Source organism: Abramis brama (assembly GCF_963993115.1).
Source record: "Abramis brama genome assembly, chromosome: 14".
In the NCBI taxonomy this organism is placed as follows: domain Eukaryota; kingdom Metazoa; phylum Chordata; class Actinopteri; order Cypriniformes; family Leuciscidae; genus Abramis; species Abramis brama.
The window spans coordinates 18,782,875-18,800,758 of record NC_139976.1 but is presented as its reverse complement, the minus strand read 5'-3'; the positions used below and the strand labels follow the sequence as shown (position 1 = coordinate 18,800,758).

Below are 17,884 nucleotides of genomic sequence, written 5' to 3'. Positions count from 1 at the left end.
TGCCTGAAAACGCAAACTTTTGAAAACGGGTTTTAAAGTGCAAGTTTTTGAAAACGGTCTCCGACGATGCCGCCATGCACATGCGTATTACGCGTTCAGTAAGTCGTTTTTGTGGATCCGTGTGAATGGGAATCGTTTTGACAATGTACGTGTACATGTACAATGTAATGTCTGTACGTGGAAAACTCAAAGGAAAAACTCTGTTTTAAAGGACAAGTTCGGTATTTTACACTTAAAGCCCTGTTTTCAGATTGTTTCTGATGAAATACAATGGTTAAGATTGAAATTTGGACAAATGCTGCTGGCCTGAGAATTTTCGGTTTCTTTCGCTTTCCCCCCCACCTCCACAATGGTTGCATAGGTGCATATGAACAATCCTTCCTAAAACGCATTAAACTTTCGTTTACAAAGACGTGAAACTCACCGAGTGGTCAGGGGTGTTCACTGATATGCTCACACAAAAACCGCTGCAAAAGATGCTTAAGAAAAGACATTTCCTTCCAGACATCAATCCAGAAATAATGGAGGGGCGTCTCTTAAAGTTTTGTTGACGGGGTGGCTTTAGTTTCAAGGGCTAGGGCTGTGATTATGGGTTTGTTGATGAAAGGGGCTCACAGCAGATTAACCTTTGCCTTGCAGGCAGACACGGGAGCAGGAGACACCCCCAGACTTCTTCTACTTCTCAGATTTCGAGAGGCACAATGCCGAGATCGCAGCATATCATCTGGACAGGTAAAGCGTCATAAATGTCAGCCTCTGGCATGAATAGAGTGTGTGGGATGTTTGTCTTCCTCTGAATATATGTGTATGGATACATGCACCACATGCTACTTCTAAGTATGTTGCCTGCTTGTGTATATGAACCTGTGGGGCCGCGTTTGTTTGCACAAGAATGTTTTGTGTGCGTGTGAATGTATAACGCTTGTGGTGTCCTGCATGTTTTCAGCACGTTTGAACTTGTGTTTGTATGTATGTGTGAAAGTACAGTGTGTGAGCATATCTCGGGGCAGTAAGCAGTCTGAAACCTGCAGTTTAACACTTATAAACACCAAATGCAGGGAGAATATAATGACTCACTCTGAATGAACGCAAACACATCCGTCAGTATCTGATCACCGATCGAGCTCCATCCAACAATGTCTGCTTATTGGTGATTACCCTTCTGATGAATGTCAGTTAGTGATTGAGAGGCTTTAATTTGTGTCAGCCGCAATAACCCATGTACATCTGTCATTGTCAGCTCATTGCAGCCGAGTTTATTGGTTGTTTGCTATATGAGTCAGATTTTCCTCGATTGTGATCTGAGACTCTGGGATTTATTCCCATTATAGTTAATTTCCATTCTCATCTCGTGTTCTCCTCATCATTGTGATGGGTGTGAACATCCGGAAACATTGTCCCGGCCCTGTCGAAGAGGAGACCCAATGGACAAAAAACATTTGAGAAAAAAAGTATAATATAATATAATATAATATAATATAATATAATATAATATAATATACAGTTCAAAAGATTGGGGTATGAATTATTTTAAAATAAATAAATACTTTAAGCAAGGATTCAGCAAGGATGCACTCCCACTACTGTTGTCTAGCTGTTTTTTTAGAACAATATCCTTATGATGTTTATAACCAGGAGTGCATGTAAATACATTATTTTATACAATATATTACGTATATAGAATACTTAATGTGAACTTTTAAGTACATTCCATCAACTCCATATAGATGTACATACTTTTTTTAATGTATATTACTTTAAGTTTTGATTTAATTCTGCTTATTTAATTCTTTCTCTCTATTCTCTTGTGTATATTTGTATGTAAGTAAGTATTCTGGAAACCAGACCAAATTTCTTGCGTGTTTTTGCACACCTGCAGAATAAAACACACATTCTGATTCTGAATTTGATCAAAAGTGACAGTAAATAGATTTATAATGTTACTTTTGAACTTTCTAATGAATGCTGAATGCTATATTTATTAGTGCTGTTAAATCGATTAATCGATTAAAATTTTTGTTTATATAAAATATGTGCATATATATTATATTATAGTGTCTGTGTGTATAAATGTACAGCACTAATAAATGTGACCCTGGACCACAAAACCAGTCACATGGGTAATTTTTTTTTTAAATTGAGATCTATACATCATCTAAAAGCTGATAAATAAGCTTTCCATTGATGTATGTATTTGTTAGGATAGGATAATATTTGGTCGAGATACAACTATTTGCAAATCTGGAATCTGAGGGTGCAAAAAAATCGCAACATTGAGAAAATCGCCTTTAAAGTTGTCCATTTATGCTCGCGATTTTGCTGCATTCACTCATAAAAATAAATGTTTTATATATTTACGGTAGGCAATTTACAAAATATCTTCATGGAACATGATCTTTACTTAATATCCTAATGATTTTTGGCATAAAAGAAAAATCGATAATTTTGACCCATACAATGTATTGTTGGCCATTGCCACAAATATACCCGTACGACTTGTTACTGGTTTTGTGATCCATATGTATGAAAGTTAAGCTTTTCCATCAGAGGAACACATTTTAATACAAATAAATAATACATTTTAAAATATATTATATTGGTATATTATATAACAAAGAAAACAGTTATTTTAAATTGTGATAATATTTCTCAATATTATTGTTTTACTGTATTTTTTCTCAAATAAGATAAGAAATAAAAATTAAGAATAGTATAAGATGTTAGATGTTAGTATAGATGTTAGTAATAATAACAAAATAACTATTTTACTTCTCACATATTTACCAGTATTATTTAGTTTGAATATTATTTATCTTTATTATTTAATTATTTTTAAGAATGCTTATTTTAGCTAGAAAACAAATACCCATTAAGAAGATGATTTTTGGAGTGTAATGTCTACTTATAGTTTCTTGGGAGAGGAGGCCCAGCCATATAAATCTGAAGGTCCCTCACATGATTGGTGTGTTGTCCTGTGCTGTTCTCTAGCCGGCACTGGATCCTCCTCTCCGGCAGTGCGAGCGTGAGTCAGACTGAACCCAGCATGAGTCTTGGGCACAATATAATCATTCAGCAGGCCCAGACCGGCCTGGTCCGCCTCGCTTCTGCACATCTGGCCGGGAGTAAAATCTAGTCAGAACACACAGGCATGTGTGTGGGTAGAAAGCGCAAACCAAGAACATGAAAAAAACACCAGCTTTTCTAAATAAAGTTCATCTGGGTTAGACAAAAGTGCAGGTTGTTATTTCTATTTTAAAGCGCCATCACCCAGTGGGCCTCTCTGCCCTCGCAAGCCCACCACGGCTAAATCTGACAACGTACCATTAATTATCGGATTTTAGCTGATGGGAAACGCTTATTGTAGCGTGGCTTTGGGGAGGAAGACGGGATTGAGGGAGAAGAGAGGTTTGAAAGGACGACTTTTCATTTGCCCCACAGTTCCCACTGAGTTATGCGTCGGACAGTGAAAGCGCTCCCGCACACAAACTCTCTCTGTCATCTCTGTCAGCATGACTGGGCAATTAGTAGCTTCAAGTGCTTTTATCCCTTCGGCCCCGTCCATTAGTTGTTTTCAGGGTGGGTTTTTTTTTCCGAGTTGCCCTGTCAGCAGAGAGTCTACACTTGCACGCAGGGTGAACATGTTTTAAAACATGGATGAGCAGACCACGCTCACAAATAACCAGGAAGAAAGCCCACACATTTATGTTACATTCAGCAATAAATTCAGCTTCGTGCAAGGTCAGTTCCGTCAAAAGATACAGTAAATTCTGCAAAAATGTGTTATTTCCTCAGTATGAAATATGAAATATACAGTAAGTAAAAGGGTTTTGATAGGAAACAAATGTTTCATCCCTTGACAGGCTAGTGATTTATTATTCACAATCTGTGAAGTGTATTTTATGTAGTGTACTTTGAGCGCCCTCTACTGGTGAAAGTCATTACCAGTTTTACCTCCCATAGTTTCTTCCCACAATTCTCTATGAATTTGGTTTGAGTGTTTTAATTTATTTGAGCAAATCTGTACATAACTTTTTGGGCTGCAACATTTTTTTATTGGGCTTCAATCCGTATGTGGTATTCATGTAAAAACTAACTTATGTCTCATTTGATTGATGATCAGGATCCTGGATTTCCGCAGAGTGCCGCCGGTGACTGGGCGACTGGTGAATATGACCAAAGAGATCAGAGATGTGACCCGTGACAAAAAACTGTGGAGAACCTTTTTCATTTCGCCAGGTACTCAACATCCAGCAGTCACTCTCTCATCACTTATTATCAATTTACTGACTAAAGGGGACTTATCAAAATCAATAGTTTTGGCCCAAATAGCCCTTTCTGAGGCAAGATAATTTCTTATCACCAATTCAAACTATGCTTTTTCTGACCTCTTTTGTGCTTATCTTTATTATCTAATCAGAGGATTCTGCGATTTTCTACTACTTCTACTACTGTAGGTAACCAGTAGATGGCGCTGTTGGTCAATTAATTGTCAAGTGAGAACTCATTTGACACCAACTTCAGATTTATGCCAAATAATCCCCTTGATAGGCTGCAATTAAAATATGTACACTACCTTTATTGTGAAATAGGCCTATTATTACAATTAAAAAATAACTTTTCTATTTAAAAATGTTTTTTTTTTATGATGGCAAAGCTGTATTTTTCAGCAGCCATTACTCCAGTCTTCAGTGTCACATGATCCTTCACAAATCATTCTGATTTGCTGATTTGATGCTCAGGAAACATTTCTTCTTATCAATGTTTGAAACAGTTTTTCTGCTTGATATTTTTGTGGTAAATGTGACACATTTTTTCAACATTCTTTGATGAATACAAAGTTTAAAAGAACAGCATTCATTCGAAATAGAAATCTTTTGTAACATTATAAATGTTTTTACTGTCATTAAATGCATCATTGTTGAATAAAAGTATTAATTCCTTAAGTTCTTTTACAAAACAAAATCTTTCCGCAAACTGTAGTGTATATTAACGTCATGACAATAGTTTTTAATTAACTAATTATTTGATGCTACAAAAATCATAATTTAAAGTCAATGTGAAATGCTATTTACTACCAATACAATAATGTGATAGTTTTCCAAGTGAAACCAAATATTCAACAAAAACTGTTTGATCTCAATATTTATTTGCCCTTAAACTACATGGATCCAAACAGCTAGTGTTGTAAAATAGACTTAAACAACACATTAAATTTTCATAAAATTCATAGTAATCTAGGCACATTTTTTCACTAAATGTTTAAGGAGGATGCATGATAATTACTCATTTTCATCTATATGAAACAATATACAAATACAGAGTAAATAAACAGCTATACTGAGCTAAATATATATTTTTGGTCTGGTCATACTGATTTAATTTCTGGAATTTGGGCTTAATAATGCCAGGAACATGCATTTGGATTTAATGTTGACATTAAAATCATCATTATAAATGTATTGAACTGTCTGTCTGTTTTTTTATCACGCTCTATCATCCCTGCAGCCAATAACATCTGTTTCTACGGTGAATGTTCGTACTACTGCTCCACTGAGCATGCTCTGTGCGGGAAGCCTGACCAGATCGAGGGCTCTTTAGCAGCTTTTCTGCCCGACCTGGCCTTGGCCAAGCGCAGGACCTGGAGAAACCCCTGGAGACGATCCTATCACAAACGCAAGAAAGCAGAGTGAGGAATACACAGCACACCTAATTTAGAGAAATGCATCCCAAGAAACGTTCATATATTTGCATATTACTGTTAGGGCGTTTTCACACTTGGTCCGATTGCCCGAGTTCGATTGCTCCCCCCTCCATTATTTGGGTCCAAACGATGGCGCGTTTGCATCATCAAGGCAGCAGCTGTTTAACCCTGTCTCTTAGTGATGACGATGCAGGAGAAGGAGAAAACAGCGTTCACATCATCCAAACCAACACGAACTCTGACGTCAATCGAACCCGAGTGAGCACCAAAAGTGCTAGCGTGAAAGCACCCTTAAAGGGATAGTTCACCCAAAAAATGAAAATTAGCCCATGATTTACTCACCCTCAAGCCATCCAAGGTGTATATGACATTATTCTTTTAGACGAACACAATCGGAGTTATATTTTAAAATATCCTGGCTCTTCCAAGCTTTATAATGGGAGTGAATGGGGGACGAGATTTTGAAGCCCTAAAAATGCATCCATCCATCATAAAAAGTAATCCATACGGCTCCAGGGTGTTAATAAAGGCCTTCTGATGAGAAGCGATAGGTTTTTGCATAGTGTGTGTCATATTTAAAACTTTTAATAAAAAATGCTATAACTAGCCGGCAGACGGCCGTATGCAGGGAAAGACTAACCCCTGACCTGACGTATGACGCAATGACGAACGTGGATGCATTTTTTCGGGCTTCAAAATCTTCAATTCCCCCCATTCACTCCCATTATAAAGCTTGGAAGAACCAGGATATTTTTTAAAATATCTGATTTTGTTCGTCTGAAAGAAGAATGTCATATACACCTTGGATGGCTTGAGGGTGAGTAATTTTTGGGTGAGCTATCCCTTTTAAGATCAGCTATCATCACATGAAACACTTTCATTGGAACAGTGCTGAAATGATTGACAAATGATGAAATGATGGCAAAATGTAGGACATATTCATTATAAAACTCATTAATAGTAGTGTAGTTGCTCACTTCTAATCGTCCAGTTTCTCCTCAGATTATCATGATAGCCCTACAGTGTCTCATTACATTGAGCTTCAGCATGTTTTTATTTGTACAGTGTGTGTGTTAGCGTGACATTAATGAGGTGTGTGTGTTTGTAGGTGGGAGGTGGATCCGGATTATTGTGAAGAGGTGAAGCAGACGCCACCCTATGACAGCGGCACACGCCTGCTGGACATCATGGACATGACCATTTTTGATTTCCTCATGGGTAAGACGATCTCACAGAAGTGCATCATTTGTACCTGAACGCAAAACTAAAGCTGAAATTCAGTCAAAGTATTTATATAATAAATGTTAATATTTATATGTCTTCAAAGGAAACATGGATCGTCATCATTATGAGACTTTTGAAAAATTTGGAAATGAAACTTTCATTATTCACCTTGATAATGGAAGAGGGTAAGACATTATTCTCTCTCTTTTTTTTTTTAACTGTCAATGAAAAAAGCTTCTTAAATTCATTACTATTAATGCGCTGTGTGTGTGTTTTCTGAAGCATTGTCATACAAATGTCATTTCTGATTTGTCTCTTAATCTTCAGCTTTGGGAAACATTCTCATGATGAGCTCTCCATACTGGTGCCTTTGAGTCAGTGCTGCAGGTCAGTATGATTTATTATTCAGTATTTGTCATATCACTGCAAGAATCTCCAAAAGTTGTTTAGATCAAGGCTGTCAAACTTAACGTGTAAATGTGATTGTGGCGTTTAACAAAAGCCATTTCACTTTGTATGGTAGAAATTAATTATCGATTCACTAGTTCGCCTGCCCATTAATAGTTCCGAAGCTCCGAGCTCTGAGCTAAACCCCCTATAACGGGACTACATAATGGGAGAATGAGAGAAATAGAGGAGATGGGGAGGTGGAGGGATGCTGGAAGACTTGTCGCTGGGGCAGCAAGATATGCTCGTAATGATGATCGACAGGACTGAATGATATGGCTCCTCCCGAACCTGCGTTTGGAACTTCATTAAAAGCTCAACAAATATCAAATGTTAAATTGAAACAATGTTATTTGCACAAACATGAATGAAAAGAATAAGATTAAATACACAAAGTGTAGGAAAAGTTATATTATTATATATCATGGTCTGTCTAAATACTTTGATTCTAATTGGCTGGAAGGTGTGCATTTTACAGTACAGTACACTCGCACACAGTCAGAGATGAGAGATGGAGCACACACAGAAACATTCAGGAGCACAGAAACTTCTCAACGCTGCCACTTTTAGAAATAAAATAGCTTCACTTAATCGCTACATGATATTTCTCTGCAACTGTTTTTGAAGTAATTAAACTCAGCTTCACCGTTAGTAGAGAGAGAGACGCTACAGACACAGGTAATTCACACACGCATCTCTCTCTCTCTTTATATATATAATTCATTCACATTTATTTGAATGAATTATAGCATTTATTTATAAATAAAAAACATTAAAAAAAATAATAATAAAAAATATATATATATACAGTGCAATGCATAAGTTAATACACCCATGCTAAAGTTGACTAAAAAGAGGAATAAAAAATCATATTTTGGAAATTGAACTTAATGCCTTAATTTAAAAAATTAGGAAAAATCCAACCTTTTAGGACACCAATTTTCTTTGTGAATGAATAATGTATCGTAAATAAATAAATGTTCTTCCTTAAAATACATGGTGCATAAGTGAGTACACCCCTATGTTAAATTCCCATAGAGGCAGGCAGATTTTTATTTTTAAGTATTTTTTTTAAATTAATTTTTAGGATACTATGCATCCTGATAAAGTTCCCTTGGCCTTTGGAATTAAAATAGCCCCACATCATCACATAGCCTTCACCATACCTAGAGATTGGCATGGTTTTATTTCAGTTAGCCTAAAAGCTAGTTTGATTTGCATTGAGAGATGATCTTATGGAAAGTACCCCATGCCAATCTCTAGGTATGGTGAAGGCTATGTGATGATGTGCGGCTATTTTAATTCCAAAGGCCAAGGGAACTTTATCAGGATGCATAGTATCCTAAAAATTAATCAAAAAAAAAAAAATACTTAAAAATAAAAATCTGCCTGCCTCTATGGGAATTTAACATAGGGGTGTACACAGTTATGCACCATGTATTTTAAGGAAGAACATTTATTTATTTACGATACATTATTCATTCACAAAGAAAATTGGTGTCCTAAAAGGTTGGATTTTTCCTAATTTTTTAAATTAAGGCATTAAGTTCAATTTCCAAAATATGATTTTTTATTCCTCTTTTTAGTCAACTTTAGCATGGGTGTATTAACTTATGCATTGCACTGTATATATATATATATACATATAAATAAATGCTATAATTCATTCAAATAAATGTAATCTTTCCACACTACTTATATCATGTTATTATTATACTATCTTATATATATATATATATATAGAGAGATATATATAGATATATAGATACATACATATATATATACACTATCTTATACTATCTTATATCTGATTTAAAGCGGGCAGGATGCTAGTACCGTAACTGACGAAAGAACCCCTAGAACTGTGACTAAAGAAAATAACGGCCTATTTTAGCCTTCCGGTCAAATATTGTTCTGCAAACATCAATAACACTTAACTTGTCAATGCTGTCAAGTGACCATGGTATAAGTGGAATAATCCACGGCTAACTGTGCATTAAACAATTTTTCTGCTTAATGCACAGTTAGCCATGGATTATCCCTTACTTATTTAATCATGTTTTGAAATAGTTATTTATGAACTGAATGTGATTCATTGAAATAAAAAATATTTGATTAGTCCTAATTTTGAAATCCACAAAGAATGTCCTGATTACTTTGTAGTTGTTGGTTAGTGATTATGTCTGATCTGTTTGACTCAGGATGAAGAAGTCCACTCATTTACGGCTTCAGCTGTTGGCTAAGGAGGAGTTCAGACTGAGTGTTCTGATGGAGGAAAGTCTACAGGCGGACACGCTGACGCCCATCCTCATTAAACCTCATTTGGAGGCCATGGACCGTCGGCTACGCCTGGTGCTTCAAGTACTTACCGACTGCATTGAGAAGGAGGGCTACAGTAACGTAGTAGAGGACGACCTGGGCACAGAGGGCTTGAACACGGGCACGGTCCCACAGAGGTAGTGGGCACAGACTGATCACATGCTCCCCGCGGGTCCTTTGAAGTCCCGCCACAGCTCTATAGACCATGAACGTCTTGCAAGAGATGACTTTTCTGAATTCAGTGAATTCCAAAGACTCATTCCTCAACCAATGGACCATGTGTTCAAATAAGGACACACCGTAGACAGAGAAAGCAGTCCAGCATTTATTTGATCCAAAATGTAAGATGATCTTCACATGTTAACAGCCGGTGTTATAAAACAGTGGTTCTCAACTGGTGAAGCGTCACCTAAAATGGGGTCAGACTTGTTCTGATGACGTATAATTATTATTTATGTACTTTCTAAAAATAAAACATACGTTTTAAATGGCCATTTTTCCTATTCAGCCTATATCAGGTTAAAAATGTGGCATACTATTGGGTTTATGCAGTTCTTATTAGGCCTAATAATAATTTTCAGTGTAAAAAGGATATTTTTGGTTTTATTTTTTTATAGTGAATAACTTATAATATGAGATGTAAAGCAAAACCAGTTGAGAACCACTGTTATAACGGATCTAAATACATAACAATAACGATTATATTTCCATGTCTTTGCAGAACATCATTTAACCAGTATTTGCTGTCCCTTTGGGAAAGTATTTGAACTTTAGAGATATATCGACTATTTTTTATTTTATTTTAAAGTTTGGCTGAAGTATTTGCAGCTAAAGAAGGTTCAAACTACAGCTTCACAAACTCTTTCGCCGCTGTACATGACATGTGCATCTGTCTGAATATATGTGGACTTTCAAATAAAATACTTCATACTCTCTCCATACAAGGAGGAATAAGAGGGACTGTGCATTCATATAGCAACGTATTTTTCATGACCTTATTTCGGACAAAAAGCTTTGAGTGAAATATTAATTTCCTCCCAAAACTGTCCCGTCTGTCATGTAATGTTATAGCTGATCAGAGATTATTTATTGAGTTTCATATTTATTGTTCTTTAAGCATGCCACTCATACATTCTGTTTCATGAAATCAAAGAGGTAAATTTATCTGGTACATTAAACCAGTTGCAGTATTTGTGCTATAGCGAGTAGATAAGTAACAATGTGCAGTATATGTTTGAAAAAAGTTGATGGTTTACTGCATTTCAGAGAAATGTCCTTAACATTTAACAACTCGCATCATTCTGGCTTTGCCTGCTCTACCTGCACATCAAGATCTGTTTTCAGTCAAATTGAAGGCGATGTCAAAAATTCAACATTCAAATATCAATAATCAACATTGTCAGTGACTGCTGCATTTTCACCCACATGTGACCTGTAAATGGAGCCCTTAAATTGCACAAGGATGCTGATTAGATAATGTCAGATTAATGACTAGAATTGTCATGCTATTAAACAAAAATTGTGAAAACAATGTGAAATTATGTGAATGATGTTCTTGAGATCTAATGGATGATATACACATCTTTTTAGTCCTCTGACTTTTTGACCATGCTAAAAAAAAAAAAAAAACATTTTTTTTAAATCTTCAGTTCGTTTTCCCCCCATTGACACAGCTCTTAAAGAAACAGTACATGAGAGTTAACATGCATGAATGCCACTCGGTTTAGTCGTCGGCAGTAGCACAGAGGTCATGTTAGTTTTGCTGATTGAGCTTTTTTCTTAGTATAATTTTGTATATGATATGCTGCAGCGTATGTATAGACATGCATGTACATTGTAACATTGGTTGTCTTTTTAGTTCAGGGTGGGAAGGATGTGGGTGTTTATGTCCAGCTCTCTACAGCCTTTGTTGTGCTACAAAACACATTTCTACTAACACTGCTGAAAACGTTCTGTAAATACCGTGTGAATCCAGTGCCTGTGCAATTAGAGAAATACTTGAATACTCGGTTGTGGAGATGTGAGAGTAATCAGCAGAATAAATGTGGTTTATTATATTATGGCTACATTGCAATTTCATATGATTTGTTGTTTTCTTCATACCTACAGTTAGTATTTTCACAGTTTCAAAGGATTACAGTATGTTTTGCTGTTGCTGTCATATTTTGTCTCTTTAACGGGACCTTTTGTTTCAGTTTGTCCATTGGTTATGGTACAATAAACAGAGATTAAGCAAATGATGGAATACAGATAATCTTTTTTAATATAACCTATATAATAATTCCAGTGTAGTAATCATAGACTTTTAAATACGGATTGCTTTGCACTTTTTTTCATAAAGAATGTGACGTATCATTAGGTAACGCTTATTAGTTAATGCATTAACTAACATGAATTAACAATGAACACTTTGTTCTTACAGCATTTATTAACCATTGTTAATGTAAGTTTATAAAAATGTTCATGTTTATGTTAGTTCACAGTGCATTAAACAATGTTTAACAGATAAACCATTGATCATAAAAATGTATTAGGCTAGTAAATGTTGAGATTAACATTAGATTAATAAATGCTGTATAAGTATTGTTCATTGTTAGTTCATGTTAACTAATGAAACCTTATTGTAAAGTGTTATCGGTTACACTTCATTTTAAGGTGTCCGTTTTACAGTGTAATTATATATGGACTGAGTAATATGAATTAACTACATGTTCTTACTATATGGTTAGGGTTATGAATGGGGTTTGATTTAGGGTTAATTGAATGTAATTATGCATAATTTAGTACTACAGTTACTTCATGTAACATATGTAATAAGAACACTGTAAAACAAAGTGTTACTGTGTTATCTTTATCACTAAAAATATTTTCAGAAAACAACTGCTTCAATTTAATAGCTACAAAATCAGCTTTAGAGCAAATGTTTGTTCTAATAGCAATCAAATATAGAAATTTGTTGAAATAAGTCCAACTGATCAATCATCTACTGACCATAAATGACCAGTTAGAGGCCTATGTAAAAAATCGGTAATAATTAAAGTGATTAGACAATTAATGGGCTGTTAACATGACATGGTTATACATTAGCTAATAATGGTATTAATTAATGATCCGTCTGAACAATTTTAAAAGCTGAAGCCCACTGTTCCACTTTAACATGATCAGTTAAATGGGACTTAAAATAGAGCTTCAGAAATCATTAGATATAGGTACATTAATGTAAGCACTGCAGATGTTAATAATGTTTTAAAGTATTTTATGAAGTGTTACTGAGCACAGGAATTTGCTTTATTATCTTGGAGATCAATGAGTTTGCTGTGTCTAAGAGGTTCCTATCTGTAAAGGTTGAAAACCTCTACACATGTCAAAGAATATTAAAGAATATTAAGGAAACATCAAGGTATTCTTTCAAATACAAATACATTTTTATTCATAACAAGTATGACTTAATTATAGAATAAACTTTAAAAGGAGCTAAAAAGGAGCTGATAATGATATACAGTAATGCAATAAATACATTTACATAAATGTATTTCATGTAGATTTTGTCATTTAAAGTGTTAGTTCACCCAAAAATGTTGTCATTATTTACTAACCCTCAAGTTGTTTAATACCTGTATGAGTTTCTTTTTTCTATTGGACACAAAATAAGATATTTTGAAGAATGTTTGTAATCAAACAGTTGACTGTAGCCATTTACTTCTATAGTAGGCTACCAAAAAAAAAAAAAAAAAATGTTATAAAATATTATGTTTAATATATATATATATACAGTGCAATGCATAAGTGAATACACCCATGCTAAAGTTGACTAAAAAGAGGAATAAAAAATCATATTTTGGAAATTGAACTTAATGCCTTAATTTAAAAAATTAGGAAAAATCCAACCTTTAAGGACACCAATTTTCTTTGTGAATGAATAATGTATTGTAAATAAATAAATGTTCTTCCTTAAAATACATGGTGCATAAGTGAGTACACCCCTATGTTAAATTCCCATAGAGGCAGGCAGATTTTTATTTTTAAGTATTTTTTTTTATTTTTTTTTAGGATACTATGCATCCTGATAAAGTTCCCTTGGCCTTTGGAATTAAAATAGCCCCACATCATCACATAGCATTCACCATACCTAGAGATTGGCATGATTTTATTCCAAAGGCCAAGGGAACTTTATCAGGATGCATAGTATCCTAAAAAAAAATATAAAAAAAATACTTAAAAATAAAAATCTGCCTGCCTCTATGGGAATTTAACATAGGGGTGTACTCACTTATGCACCATGTATTTTAAGGAAGAACATTTATTTATTTACGATACATTATTCATTCACAAAGAAAATTGGTGTCCTTAAAGGTTGGATTTTTCCTAATTTTTTAAATTAAGGCATTAAGTTCAATTTCCAAAATATGATTTTTTATTCCTCTTTTTAGTCAACTTTAGCATGGGTGTATTCACTTATGCATTGCACTGTATATATATATATATATATATAGGCCTACTATGGGAGTTAATGGGTGCCGTCAACTGTCTGGTTAAGTTTAAACATCCTTTAAAATATTTTTGTGTGTGTGTGTTAGAAAATAGAAACTCCTACAGGTTTGGAACAACTTGAGGGTACGTAAGCCCTAAGAGGCCATGGATTATATATTTATTTCTATGTTGTTTTCTCGTGATGACGATTTAATTTTCTCGTGATCTCGAGATAACAACTTTTGTTATCTCGAGATCTCGAGAAATTTAAGTCGTCATCACGAGAAAACAAAATAGAAAAACATTATAATCCATGGCCTCTTAAGGCTTCCGTATGAGGGTGAGTAACGTTAAGTGATGACCAAATATAAATGTTGGGGGGTGAACTATCCGTTTAAATAAGGCTTTAAAAGCCTAAACATGTTAAAAGTCTATACTTACAGCTTCATGTCAGTGTATTCAGTGGCAAAAATCCAAAGGTATGTAAATGAAATATATCGAATGTTATTATAGCCTACGCCTATAACATTTGATACAACAAACATTTTAAATATCTGGGGCAGTTTTGCCTCGAGCCCTGGCTAATGGCTGACCTGTCCCTGATGCACAGTGTTGTTGTGCTGGTGCAGTAATGGTCTTGTGGAGTGGTCTGGTCTGGGGGGACAGGGACTGCAGTAATCAGAGCAGCCGCAGACGGTCCAGCAGAGGAAACGGCGTCATGGGAACGGACCGGGATTCCGCAGGGAACGTTATCAGATCGCACTCTCTGTGCACTCAGAGTCTGACAGGAAACGCCACATGAGCGCGAATATCTGTGTGATCATTACAACGCAAAACAACTGGACTTTAACCATTGACTGTTTAATTCTCACCTGTTAAAATATCAAATCACGGCCAACTTTTAACAAAGCGTAGACTAATAACAAAAGCAAAACAACGATTTTTGTCCGAGCGGTGTTCAAACATGGCAGCGAGATCGATCTCAGGCCACACACCGACATCTCGCGCCGCGGGCTGTTTGCTCGTGTTTCTCAGTCCTTCATACGCCACTTAATGTTCTTTTGAACACACATCCCCTTTTTAGTCACGGAAACACAATTTATGGCTATTATGTCGCATTATAGATTGCATCTACAGAAGCCAAGAGTTAGTGCCGAGAGATATGTGATTCAAGGGGCCACAACTTTGTGAGAGGAACACAAACAACCTGAAAGAGTTAAGACTAAAGACACGAGAAACATGTTTGTTAATGTTTCATTCGTCGTTCAATTATAGTTAAGAGGGTCAGACTATAAAAAGAAACACGACAAAACAAAACATCCAATCCCGAGTAGGACTGGACCACCCAGAATCAAAGAGTGAATGAGTGACTGGAGTTTGTTGATCACGCCCCGGGTTCAGACGTTTACAGTAGTTCCAGTCATGTACGCCCATTACATGAGCATCTGAGCAGCAGCCGGTCACTTACACTACACACACACACACACTTCTCATGAGAGCTGCTTCATTTATCTTGGCCAGCTAGAGCCTTTTTTGTATTATTATAAATCACAAAGGCTTGCCACCCTGGACGTCTGATGATGTTTGACAGCTCGCAATATCCTTATAACTGTTTTAACTATGATGGAGAAGGATATCCCTCTTGTGCCACAGATGAAGAGAAGAAAGTGTGTCGTCCGGCTTACAGGTATTTCATTATTATTTAGTATTATTAGTAGTATTAATAATATTTTTTTTGTTAGATGATATATAGAATAAAAGGTAGTAAAAATATATATTTGAGCACTTTTACAATAATTTTATGTTAAGTTAAATACATTGTTGTAAAAGTTGTTGATGATATTTTAAATTATTGTTTTATCTTGTATTGTTTTATTATTTTATATTTCAAATTCTATTTCTTAATGTGGCGAATGGTGTTGAGCATTACAGAGGGTAATAATATTATATATTTATAAGTAGCCTAATGAATGAAAGTTTATTATATTATATTATTAATATGAAACATTTTAAAAGTTATAATGTATCAGCTATTTACTATGTAAAATGAAAACAATATGTAATATGTAGTAAGTATAATTACAGTATTTTTTTATGAAATTATGACAATAAGTTTATGCTGTTGTCTAGATCAGTGAAGACTTGCAATAAAGCTTTTGCAATGTTAGCAAGATTAATAAGTGTTTCAGAACATTTAAAGCATATTATATTCTTAGTATATTTTTTATTAATTATTTGTGTGTGTGGGGGTGTGTGTGAATGATTACAAACGAGCATATATCCCTTAAATTAGGGCATACAAGCCTATTTGAAAGGACAAATTTTCTCTAACATGCGTTTTCTGTCTGTCTATTAGTTACATTGCACTAATAGCGATGGCTATACAGCAGAGCCCAGAGAACAAAGTTACCCTATCTGGAATCTACGAGTTCATCATGAAGAGATTTCCTTATTACAGATCCAACCAGAGGGCTTGGCAAAACTCAATTCGGCATAACCTCTCTCTAAACAGCTGCTTCATAAAGGTATGAGGATGGAGGCTGGATGTGTATGCTAAAATGTAAACGTAAAGTACCTAGATTTAAAAAAAAAAAAAAACCTAAGTGGATGAACAATTTTCATTATACAAATATAACCAGATTGTTTTGTTATGCTGTGCAACCAGGCATGACTGGAAGTTCTGAAATCAACAAACGTTTTAAGAAAAAGTAAAGAAACCCCATAGTTATAATTGTAAGGGCATTATTACTAATGGTTTTCTTAACTTTAGGGCTTTGCTGTAACTGGCTGCTGATTATTTGTTTTCCTCAGGTGCCCCGTACGGAAGGTAACGAGAAAGGAAAAGGTAATTACTGGACGTTCGCCACGGGCTGCGAGTCCATGCTGGACCTCTTTGAAAATGGCAACTTCCGTCGCCGGCGCCGCAGACGCAACTTAAAAATGGGCCTGAAGGAGCCAGCCGAAACCTTTGTTGCCACGGACACTCATCAGGGCGTCGCAGTAAGATCCACAGAATCAGATTCGTTCTGCCCCGTGAACACCAGTCACAGACCGGCCCAAAACAACCCACCCCTCAGCAAACCTGAGCCTGAGATCAAATTCAGCATTGACTACATTCTGTCCACGCCGGACCCTCTGCCAGGGTTCAGAGCCCCTAACAGTATAGCTGGAGCTGTGATCCACCACCTGGAGCCACAACATCTCAATCTACACTTCTGGACCATGTAACCTAAACCATAGGAGGCAGAACAGATTCAGTAAATACCTGAAAAAGACAAATTAAGCTTCAATAGTGTGCAAAAAGTTCTTCCCATAATGCAAATTGGCTTGTCAATATAGGCACATGCAGTTTATTGTGTGCTAGTGCTCTCGTCAGTAAGTCTGCTGTCGCTCATGTTAGAACAGCTGTTAAATAAGAATGTAACTTATGAATATATAATTATTTAATGATTAATAATAGGAGTTTGAGTATATATATATATATATATATATATATACACACACATACACACAGTATGCTTACTTTGAAAAGGTCACTTCGAATATCGCCATGAATTTTTGAAAGCATAGACAGTTGATTTTGATGAAATCAATCAATTAGACTGTTCATGTCAAACAAGTAACACTTTACACTAAGGTTCCATTTGTTAACATAAGTTAACATAAAATGTTTTAATAACATGGAAAATACTTCTAAAGCATTCATTAATCACAGTTAATGTT

General features: G+C 35.4%; 2 protein-coding genes across 3 annotated transcripts in view; both read left to right on the top strand.

The window, feature by feature from the left end:
* The window catches only part of fam20cb (FAM20C golgi associated secretory pathway kinase b), a 46,485-nt gene extending 34,557 nt beyond the window's left edge, over positions 1-11,928 (top strand). The window contains exons 4-11 of one of the 2 annotated variants that reach the window (XR_014608968.1): positions 640-732; positions 4,121-4,236; positions 5,506-5,686; positions 6,810-6,919; positions 7,029-7,110; positions 7,253-7,312; positions 9,574-10,061; positions 10,351-10,635. Coding sequence is in view for 1 of the 2 variants with exons in the window: in XM_084135146.1 (XP_083991272.1) it covers positions 640-732; positions 4,121-4,236; positions 5,506-5,686; positions 6,810-6,919; positions 7,029-7,110; positions 7,253-7,312; positions 9,574-9,832 (901 nt within the window). In the remaining variant the exon portion in view is untranslated. Of the gene's footprint in view, positions 1-639; positions 733-4,120; positions 4,237-5,505; positions 5,687-6,809; positions 6,920-7,028; positions 7,111-7,252; positions 7,313-9,573 lie in introns of both variants that reach the window. The other variant, XM_084135146.1, reaches the window with a different exon arrangement.
* A 3,534-nt stretch (positions 11,929-15,462) lies between these two features.
* On the top strand, positions 15,463-17,527 carry foxl3 (forkhead box L3). Its single transcript, XM_084135727.1, has 3 exons — positions 15,463-15,848; positions 16,518-16,686; positions 16,973-17,527. Exons 1-3 carry the CDS (start codon positions 15,739-15,741, stop codon positions 17,387-17,389), a joined length of 696 nt encoding a protein of 231 aa, XP_083991853.1. The 5' UTR covers positions 15,463-15,738; the 3' UTR covers positions 17,390-17,527.
* Positions 17,528-17,884: the final 357 nt, after the last annotated feature.